This window comes from Rhineura floridana, chromosome 7, assembly GCF_030035675.1.
Source record: "Rhineura floridana isolate rRhiFlo1 chromosome 7, rRhiFlo1.hap2, whole genome shotgun sequence".
Classification (NCBI taxonomy): Eukaryota; Metazoa; Chordata; class Lepidosauria; order Squamata; family Rhineuridae; genus Rhineura; species Rhineura floridana.
The window spans coordinates 64526828-64538511 of record NC_084486.1 but is presented as its reverse complement, the minus strand read 5'-3'; the positions used below and the strand labels follow the sequence as shown (position 1 = coordinate 64538511).

Here is an 11684-nt window from a genome sequence, read left to right as displayed (position 1 = left end):
ATATATAGACCTAGAGACTGGTATGATTATGGCACCATTTCTGTGGCCTATCTACATATGAATATAATCTTGACCTTGCTTAACTCCCCATTTACATGAATGATATCTATTAGCTGTTAGATAGCTAATCTAACACCTTTCCAGTGTGGGACCAAAGTAAGATTTGAAAGCACCATTTTCCACTGCTGGTCCCTTGTTTGTTTAATCTTTAGATTGGTGGTTAAGACATTTTTAGCCCACCAGGCTTTTAGCATATGTTATGCATCCTGTTTTATTTGCATTTTTGCTTTGAATGCTGTGCTTTTTTTAATTGTATTGAGATTTTTTTGTTGTAAAGTACCTTGGCTTCCTAAGGCCAAAAGACAGTACAGAAATCTCTCTCTCTCTCTCTCTCTCTCTCTCTCTCTCTCTCTCTCTCTGTGTGTGTGTGTGTGTGTGTGTCTTTCTCTCAACACACTCACACACGTTGGTGACTTTTGTCAATGAAGAAATCTCTATCTCTCTACATAAAAATATCAATATAATGCTAACTTACTGGATAGATAGCTGCTGCAATCTTAGTATCATCAGTGCAATATTTGTATTATTTATATGCTATTTATAATCTTGTTTACCTTAATAGAAACAGCTTCTACTCAATCATCTTCTAGTGGACCAATACCTAGTAAGATATTATTCCTTTCCTTTTATGTCATTTCTATGAAGCAAAGGGTTAAACCTGGCACTCGAAGAATCTAGATGCTTCTTTTCACGGTCTGGTGATTAAGAGATGATCTCCTAGCTTGCAGAGCCAAATCCAGGGAGGCTGTTCTTTCACCACAAATATGTGTGAAACCAGTTGATCTCTGTTACTGTGGGCAAGAAGCAATAGATCTGAATCACCAGAGAGTGGCATTAGATTATACAGTAGATGAACTATGAAGAGAGTGTCTTGTATATACTTTAAATTCTGAAGCAAACCAGAGTACAAACAATACAGTGTGCGTGTGGGTTTATTTGTATAATGGTCTTTGTGTAGCAGGTGAGGGCACAGAACTTGTTGTCATGCCTACCCTTCCTTATTGGTAGAGTTAAAGTGCTAATTTGACACAAATGGATCTCACTTTTATCATGTTTTCATTTTCACAGCTCTTTCTGCAAGTACAGCATCAGTTCCTTCCACAAGTAAGTTCAGTATACTCCATAAAATATGCAAGTGAGAATGAACATGAACTAGAAACTGTTCCAAGCTCTACCCCAAAATGAACTTAGCTCACATTCATGTCTCCTGGAAATTATGGGAACTACTTTCAGGTGGAGCTCAGAGACTTCTGAACCCATTCAGTGACATTAATGTTGAGTCGAACTAGTTCATTTCCAAGTACTGAGTCAAACACAAGCTAACTAACTTGTCTGAATACATTGTATAACATTTGGAGAAATGTAATTAACTTGTTTTCACAAATACCTTCTCTCACAAATTGCACTACACTGCAGTTGCCTGTAAAGAAGACCCAGACATCCCTTCTTCCTTGCCAAGCACCTCAGGAGGATATGATTTGCAATGAAGAAGGGGTGGAAGGGAAGGAAGTACTTTCCCAGCCCAAGTGTTTTTCTCCTGAAATCTTCCTCTCAGTTACTGTTGCCCTCATGAGTATTCAAGACTCAGGTTTACCTTGCAAAGGTGGCTGTGGAACCACACGGAGGCAAAAGCATCAAGAGGAAGGGAAACAACTTGCAGAAGAAAGTTTAAGCATTTAGTTCATAGCGAGAAGAATTGAATCTATGTGTCCATGGATTGGCTCCTTTTGTTGAAATTAGTTGAGAAGTTATGCGGGGGGAGGGTGCTCCCCAAGAATTCATACTGACTTAGCTAGTTTGCATTGCCTGGCTGTACCTTAGCACCTTAGGAGCTGCAAAGTCTGTATGTTAAAAGGAAATACTGAAAATGACTGTTCCTCCCAAATATCTCAATCTGCTGACAATGTGTAAATCAATTCTATGACAGCTTCCTCATGATCTCAAACTGGCCTCCACTTTCCTGATGTATTGATAATCAAGGGTGGCCATACTAATAGTTAAAATGTATTTGCATTACACTGTTTAATGTTGTTTCTTTGTGCCATCATTTAGTGCTCTCGTGTTCTGGAGAATACATGCTTGCACGCATCAGCAGAGCCTATCTCCAGTTGTTGGGCTACAATGCATGGGATGTGTACCTGAATTCTTCAGACTCTTTCTGTACACCTCAGATTACCCAAGACTATGTGGTCTTCAATATACCATTGAGTGGGTGTGGCACAGTAAGACAGGTAAGAAAATATGTTTTTAAAACTATATATTCTGTCTCTTATCTTTGTAACATTACCTTGCCATTTTAAAGGTGGGGAAAGTATCTATCTGCCTTATGGACTAGCAAAGATATAGCACTGGTGTTAGAGTGGCCCTTAGGAAATACATGCTGCCTCTTCTCCACTCTGCCAGGGAGCTAATTTCTTCCTCTTGCTTTAACTATGTTTATAAGAAATGCCAGCTTTGACCTTGATCACTGCTGATGCTACTCAATGTTATGTTTAATTAGGATCTGAAACTACCATATAAGATTAGTTTCAGAACCTGGGTTAAGAAGAAAATGTCAGTAATTCCTCTCACCATAGTTAAAGCAGACCATGGTGTAGGGAATTGCCGACATTTTCTCTTGATCACTAGAAAAGCAGAAGTGGAGAATTTGCTGCAGAAAGGAGAAGAGGTAAGGAGATGTCTCCCCGTTTTATAAAGCTAGTCATTTGGGAGCTAGCATCATGACCACACTGTCTGGCCATTTGAATGTTTTGGATTTTAAAAAGTGTATATAATTCATTCTTCTGTGTCCAGTTGCTTCTCTTCTGGAGGACAAAACTCATAGTGTTTTTTTAAAAATCCGACCAAAATAATAAACACAATTATTGTTAAAGAAATCCATAACATTTCAAATTAGATAAAAGTCATGAAGTTCAGATGTAATCTCAACATTAACTGCTATATTCATGTGATTTTTTTAAAAAATGTTATTAATAATTTTATAATAGAAGCAAACAACTAGTAAAAAAAAAACCCAAACAGAGGTATACAAAAGCACAAATAGAGCCTTTCCTTTGGTATGTTCATTTTTGTTAGTTGGTGGTTTGGGAGTTGACTGTGAGGTATTTACAAATAAAAATGATGTAGTAATCTTTCTGGATAATTCTGTGTTTCTATTCTCAACAACTTCTTTTATATTTCTTATATCTTTCATACCTTTTCAATAAAAATAAAAAATCAGGTGCCTTTTTCATAATTGTAAATCTGGAGTATCAGGAGATTTGAAAGTGATTATAGAGGAGGTTTTATATATGGCAGTTCCTGATTTATGTATATTATTGACATATATCATTTCCCACTGTCTTTTAGCAAAAGAATAATACTATAATCTATTCCAACATAATCAAGACATCAGCCTCTGGTTATATCATTACAAGAAAGAGAAACTTTCAGTTTCACATTATATGTGAAATGAACGAGAATACCATTGTAGAGACAATGTTTGTTGCCCAAAATTCCGTTGACATTACTGAAAGACAGCGTGGCAATTACAATGTGACACTTTCATTCTATGAATCATCGTCTTTCTACTATCAAGTTTATGGCTCTCCGTACTATGTGTCACTCAGTCAGGATCTCTATCTCCAAGCTACTCTTCACAGTTCTGATCCAAACTTAGTACTATTTCTAGATACATGCGTAGCATCTCCATACGCGAATGACTTCACAACCCTGACCTATGACTTAATCAAGAATGGGTGAGTGTGCTTTAGAAAAAACATTTTATAAAAGCAGGAGAGGACAAAGATGTGCTGTGAGCTCAGCTGAGCAGGGTGATCTGTTGTTGTTGTTGGGTCACTCATGTTGATGGCCCTGCCAGATGTCTTTTTGATTGAGACCAAGTTTCTAATTCTGTGAAATTTTATAAGCTATCCCTTTGGAATGTCATACAAAAATGTGTATTGTCTAAGGACCATAATCCCACCATAGTCCCCTAGATACTGTCACTACTGCTACTCGTGTCCTCCCCAATAGGGGTGCTGGAGTTGCTTTTGCCCCTTTAAAACATAAGCCCCTCTGGATCAGGTGAAAGGTCCAAACATCCAGCATCCTGTTTTCACAGTGGTCAAGCAGGACCTGAGCGCAACAGCACTCTCTCTGCTTGTGATTCCCAGCAATTGGTATTCAGAAGCATACTGCCTTCAATAATGGAGGTAGAACACAGCCATCCTCACTGTGATGTATTCATGTAGTTCCCCATTTTAAAGCCATCCAGGTTTAATGGCCATCATCACATCTTGTGGGAGTGAATTCCATGTTTCCTGTGTGAAGAAGTACTTTCCTTTGTCTGTCCTGAATTTTCCAACATTCAGGTTCATTGGGCGACCCCGGGGTCTGATTTTATATGAAAGTATTTTTACAAACGCTTATTCTCCTATTTTATCCTCTGACACCAACCTCCCAGTTATTGGTGTTTGTTCCCATTCTTCTCCAGTATAGTCCTTAATCACCAGAGGCAACATACTTCAGAACTCCAACAATTACTTCTATCAGTATAATGACTAAAATGCTCTTCTAAAGTAATTATCTAGATAAACCAGAGAACTGTGATTCTTTTATTTTCAGATGTGTACGAGACTCAACCTACAGAAAGCTGTGGTCACCAATGAACAACCAAGTTCGTTTCATGTTCAACTCCTTTAAGTTTCTTTACCAACACAATGAAGTTTACTTGCAGTGCAAGTTAGTAGTGTGTAGGGCATATGACACCTCATCCCGATGCTACCAGGGATGCTTAGTCCGAAAGAAGAGGGATGCAGATGAGCTTCAGGGCAAAGTGGATGTGGTTGTGGGGCCAGTCCAGCTTCAGAAAGAAGTGAATGAAGACAGAAAACAGGGTAACTTTTATTTATGATTCCTTTTCTTGCCACAGATGTGTTTCCCAAAATATGTTCTGAAGTACTTCCAAAGAATATAACATTGCAACTGTTGAGTATGATAGCCCTAATCTCTTTAAGTATTATACTATTTTGTTAAATAATATTGAAACAAATATGTATTTCCATTTTGCCTGGCAAAAGCGTCACACAAGAAAAGCTCATTCTACACGGCTTCTACTCCTAGGGTTGCATTTTCTAATTGGCAACTTTCTGAGGGCCACATGCCAGATGGAAATGTGGGCAGAGTGAAGAACTTGACTCTTATGTTTGTATGGTAGACTACATTGCAGCTCTATACAAGTCAAAGTTTTCTATATATACACACACACACCCCTCTCTTTCCAGGCAAGTAATAGACATTATCAGTGTTTAAGGACACATTCCAGCCAGGCAACAGCATTTGAAGAGGGTGTGGACCAAGGTAAATGAGGTGTGTGACCTGGGGAGGGCCTAGATCTTTAAGAGAGCTGAAAGTAGAAGTCTTTATTAGCATTCTCACCACCTTCTCTGGAAGAAGTCATAACATACTGATCAATAACACTTTTATTGAACTTCTGCATCCTTAAATTATTGTGTGTGTGTGTGTGGTACAACTTGCCATTTTAACTATCACCTCAGTCACAAATACAATGGAAAAAATGGTCCCGGTTTTGTATTGCCTTTTAATCAAATAAGTCTAAATGCATTTAAATTAAAGTATGCCAGTCGTCTGCAAATTGCAGCTCTTAAATGTTGAGGGGAGTTACATGCATGTCATCAACGGACGACTTGCAGATGAATAGGAAAATGGCTTCCTTTGGGGAAAAATGTGTCCGAGGTGATAGTTAAATGAGAACTCCATAGTTTCAGCTGATATAGATGATCTACACCTGTTAAACATCATTTTATGCTGCTTTATATCAAGTCAGACAATTTGCCTGTCTAGTTCAGGGTTCTTTACACTGACTAGCAGCAACTCTCCAGGATTTGAGTCTTTCTTAGCCCTTACCTGGAGATGCCAGGAACTGAATCTGATATCTTCTGCTTTCAAAACAGTTGCTGTCATGAAATGATGAACTTTCCGGTGTGAAAGTGCCCTTCAACTATGGGTTTGAAGGGCATCTCTTACGAAATTAATAGACATATATTTAGATAATTGTATAGAGTTTTTCATTGTTTTTACTTGTATGGTTATCTTGTAGTAGTCCAACCTGGGATCTTATGATGAAGGGTGGGTAAGAAACTTGATTAATAAATAAATAAATTCCCTAACGAATTGTTCCAAACTGTGTTTCTCACTTACAGAGCTGGTTAAGAGTGTGAATCTAGAAAAGGGTGAAGCTCTCAGCCCACTTACTGTTACTACTGTGCTTTTGGCAGCCATGGTCTTTGTTCTATCTGGTGTTCTTCTAAACAGCAAACTGAGAAGAAGAAATGATCACCAAGTCTAATGATACCAACACATCACCAATATTAATGTTAAGCACTTTCTGCACACACACACAAAATGGTATCTATAGCATGTATTTCTGAAAGTGATTCGTTTCCTCTAAAAAGTGGTTCAGAATCCAACACATTTATAGATGGGTACATTTAATGGTGGGTTACAACACAAGCCACCCACAAACCAGTTAAGTCTAAGTACTGGGATTTAAGAAGGTTTATTCTGATCAAAATCATTTGTTATATCCAGCTACTTTGACTTACATGTGGAATGGCTCTCATTCTCCTTTTGAAATAGTTTTTGTCCCTTTGGATATATCATCAAATTGAACCCTATTGTATGAAGCAAAGTCTCATAGGAAGTCTGATAGAAATACTACACATAAATATTATACATGTGAACTTTATACATCAGAAGTGTATAATGAATTTATTTTCATGAAGGATTTGTCTTTAATGAATATTTAGGAGCAGAAAGGCAAACTGTCAGAGTTTGCTGAAATCTTTGCAAACAGGAATATAGAGGAAGATCACTTTACAATGCATAGCTGAGCATGTTTCAGCTATGTTGATTTTGAAGATTATACATGGGATATGCTTTTTTCACTAGTATATGATATCTGCTGCAAATGTTAAACAACAGTTTGGCTTATAGCCCAGTCCACCATCCAATTCATTCAAGGTACTTCCACTGATCTCAGTAGGATTAAAATTACCCTAAATCCTAGGATGTTTTTGTTATATAAAGGATCTTGAGACCCACATTTTCTCTGTTACTATGCCATTATGCCATTATGCCATCAATGCTTCTTATGAAAAGCAAACTGCTTCCTTTGACCCACTGCGCTTTGGGAGAAATTTCAGATTACCATGTTTTCCTTTCGTGTGACAATTTTTGCCATCAAATTGAACCCTATCGTATGAACAAATTCAGCATTTCTTGTGACACCTGATAAGATATATCTTTCTAGCTGAAGGCAAAGAGGCTTCAGAGTCCATCATGATGACTGCCAAAATAATGGGAACAGAATGGTAATCTCAAGTAGCTCCCAAGGACAGGGTGGGATATAAAACTGAACAAATGGTTATAGGACTTTGTGATGTATTCAGGAATGGAAGAACTGTATCACCAACCTAATGCCAAATTATATGAAATTGTATTTTGCTTCCAACTAGTTTGCAATAAAATTGCTACATCTTTGCAAGTTACTGGTGTGTGCTCTTTTTCATTGCCTCAGAAGCAAACACAGTTTGACACAGAAATTTGATTCAGTTCACATTTTCACAAACTTAAAAACACCCAAACACCCACACCGAGGCATCCTTCCAAACAGCATCCTTCCAAATATGTCTTCTCCAAATTTTGCAGTGCAGTTGTTCAGCCAAGTAATGTGTACCAAAATGCATATATTGGGTAAAATGCATGTACAAATGCATATATTAGTGAAAATAACATGCTAACATGCATTGTATTAGGGGAAATTGCTTTGAAAAATTGTGTATATTAGGCAAAAGTCCATACATAAATATGTTTATTAGGAGCAATCCACACTGAAATACTGATGGATTTGGATGAGGATTCAAAAAAAATTGCAGTCTGATGTGAAAATGTGGGAAAGAACTGAACTTACAACTGGAAAATGAGAAACAGAAAAAATTGAACTTGAAAGGTTCACCCATCTCTAGAGGCACCTGCCCTCTCTGCATTCCTCCCCTCTCCTTCATACTACATTTGCCTTACTCAGCTCTAAAGCAAGGCATGCTTCTTTGTATCATTGTAAATATCACCCAAGGTTTCCACAAATGTGTATGTTGTCTCTTTAGTGCTCAGATCCAGAAATAAATTCCAAAAGATTGTTTTATTACCAAAGCTTAACCTACAGCCTGTTTTCAATAGCAGCAGTGCTCCTTGGGTCTTCTGAAGTTTCAATAAAGATGATTTATTTATTTATTACATTTATATCACACCTTTTCTCCAAGGAGCTCAAAGTCGAGTACATAGCTCTCCCCTCCCCATTTTATATTTACAACAATCCTGTGAAGTAGGTTAGGCTAAGAGAGATGGTGACTGGCTCAAAGCCACCCAGGGAGCTTCATGGCTGAGTAGGAATTTGAACCCCTGTCTTTTGGGTCCTACTCCAACACTCTTAACTACTGCATCCCTGAGTTTGCCTTTCCTGCACCATTTGACTCAAAGTAATCCTGAGAGTATCTGTAACTCCATATGAAGTTATCAGATCCCCAATCACAGTTCAACAGGGAAGGGCCATAACTCAGTAGTAGAGCATCTACCTTGCATGTAAAAGATCCCAAGTTTGATCCCCAGCATCTCCAGGTAGAGGTCAGAGAGAACATTTCCTGTAACTCTGGAGAGATGTTGCCAGTCAATGTAGACAATACTAAGCAAGATGGTTTGACTTGGTATAAGGCAACTTCCTATGTCCTATGTTCAAGTAAACATAACCAAAAGCCCCTTGCAGACCTTCCTTGACCAAGACAGGAAAGACCAGGGACTAAGACGGGAAGCCGGAGAACCACACTCATGAAGACATTAGGGTGGGCCTTGCATGTGTGCCTCTCCCCCATCCCACTTTGAACATTTGTGTGTTTGGATGAACACCTAAACATGTCTCTAGTTACTGACTTATTCCATTGCTATGGAGTCAAGACCTATTCATCCATGCATTGTTGCAGAGATTTCTCACTACTTCCTGGTTCTTTGTTTCGGGAATTAGATGATGGATATGTTATCACAAACTTTTGTTCATACTGACAATGGGTCCTTTCAAAGAGGTCAATAATTTTTTTCCCTATTTCTCATGACCTAAATTATGACCTCTAAAGAAGAAAATTCCCTTGGTTTTTTTTAAAGAGACCTGCAACTTCAGAGGTATGGCTTAGGTTTTCTTGCTAAAACTCTCAAACGCTTCCTTTTTAAAAAAAAAAAAAAGCACACCTTTACACTAAATGCAAATACCTAATTTTTTCAAATTACATAATCAGCACTTTGAACTAGGGATGTGGTTCGCAGTTTGGTGTCGAGTTTTGGTTGTCATTTTGATGAACTGGCTGCTGATTATGGTCCATTTTAGTTAGTGCTTTTTTATCTTCTGCTTTCCCCATTTTGATCTTTTCCATTGCTGAATAAAAACATTGCTTTCATTTTTTCTAACAATGGCCTGCAATTTTTAAAAATTCAATAGTAAATAGTAAAGGTATTGCCTGTAGGCATCTAGCCTCAGGGTTATTATCTGTCCAAGGAAAGGAGACAAATGTTGATTTCCCCCCATGCAATTAAATGAAGCTGGTGAAGTTGTATTTTTTCCTCAGCTCAGCAATGTAATGCAATTTTGAAAGTTGAAAACTAAACCCAATTTATCTTTGAGTCTTGAGTACTGCTATCTGCTGAGTTGTTGACCTTACAGTTAGCCTGTTTGAAATTGACCAACTTATTTGGCTTCCTTTCCTCCCTCCCCAAACCTTAGTCAGTTTTTCAGTATGCTGGTGGTGAGATACTCTTTGCCTGCCTGAGGTAACAGACTGGGGGGGAAATTGTGAGTTTGGCTAAAACCACAAAGATTTTTTTAAAAAATAAGATACAAGGGGGAGACAAGTTAAGGCTCAAACAATGAATGTTAATGGCTACCATCATCACCTCCATGACACAGAAGTTAAAGAAAACAAACATTTCAGCTGTTTCAGTTGAAGATGTTATCAATGACAATATCATGCTGTATACCGCGCAGAGAGCTTTGGCTTTGGGGCGGTATATAAATGTAATAAAATAAATAAATAAATACATTCACTGTTTTTTAAAAAAAATAAAAATCTGGTATCAGGAAAAGTCACACAAGCTCGTAGCAAACAAGACCAATCTGAAAACATAGTGAACATGCCATCTGGAGGGTAGTCCAATGTTCAGTTCAACTTTATCAAATTTCTTCCCCATCCCTACTTTGAACAGAAATCTTAAAAAAAGGGCCTAAAGAAAAAGCATGAAGAAAAAGCAGGAGAAACAAGCTATTCCTTAAAAGACAGCAGAGAGAGCTAAAGTGATGCCCTCCAGACATTATTGGACTTCAACTCCCAGCATCCCCGACCATTGGCCATGCTGGCTGGGGCTCATGGGAGTTAAAACCCAACAACATCTGGAAGATACCACCTTTGCCCTTGCTCTGTAGGATAGGGAAATAGCTTCTCCACTTGATGTTAGCTGCCAACTTACCAATTATGAATTTGCCAAGCAGTTAATGTGGAGACGGCTTACCAGTAAATAAGGCCCACAAAGTTTAACCCACAGTAGAATGTGTAGCAAGAAAAAAATGGCACCATACTTTCTTTGATTCAGACAACCAGAAGTTAGTCTCTGGGTAGGGCAGAGCTGCTCTGCTAAGCAGGGAGGTCCCTGTTGTTTACTGGGAGGGAGAGGGGGAGGGACAAAGTGACTGGAACGTCAGCCCAGTGCAAATGCACAGGCAGAGCCAGTCTTGCACTCCTGCTGGTGTGTTTGCACTCTGCTTACCTCCTGGTCTCCTAGCCCCCACTCCCAGTGAGCAACAATGACCCACCTGTCAGGAAACTAGCGTAGTGGCTCCACCCCAGCTGGCAAGCCACTTCTGCAGCCAACCAAACAAAACCATGACTGGTAATCTTGTAGCATGTATTAGGCCTATGTCTCATTGTTTCAATTCAGGAAAATTAAAATATCATCATCTGCCTCTAAAAATGTCATCTTCAGCTGAATGATAGCAAGTCGTATTGAAAAATGTGCCATCTTACCTTGCACATTTAATTTCTACACCAGATTTCTCGGTCCACATACTGAAAAATTGGACCTTCTACAGACTATTATAAGATTATACTATATAATATTTATATTTATATTATTATTGTTGCTATTATTATTATAAGAGTATAAAAGCCAGATGTGAGTGGCTGTTATCATTTAGGAGGATGTTACTGACTTTGATGGAAGAATGTAATCTATTACACTGTCCCCACCTCTGGGAGGCAAATGGAAACTGATGTTGTGAGTGCTTTGGCCTTTGCTTATTACTGATTCTAAGACTGGATTTTTAAATAATTGAAAATAAAAAACTCCTCCTGCATTTTACTTTACTTTGTCTTGGGATCATCTACATAAGTGAATGGTACATTCTGTCTAATTCATTTCTACCTCATCTGGGCATTAAAATTACCCATGAGAGCAGGGGATTATTGTTATTATTATCTATGAAATGCCTTTCACATAAGTCTCAAGGTGATTTATGAAAAAAATGTAAA

The 11684-nt window shown here is 38.2% G+C and overlaps 1 protein-coding gene across 1 annotated transcript; it reads left to right on the top strand.

Moving 5' to 3' along the window:
• Positions 1–639: 639 nt before the first annotated feature.
• Positions 640–6540, top strand: LOC133389003 (deleted in malignant brain tumors 1 protein-like). Its single transcript, XM_061635763.1, has 6 exons — positions 640–664; positions 1129–1164; positions 2113–2291; positions 3409–3797; positions 4666–4937; positions 6264–6540. Coding segments are annotated over exons 2-6 (987 nt in total). The 5' UTR covers positions 640–664; positions 1129–1163; the 3' UTR covers positions 6410–6540.
• Positions 6541–11684: the final 5144 nt, after the last annotated feature.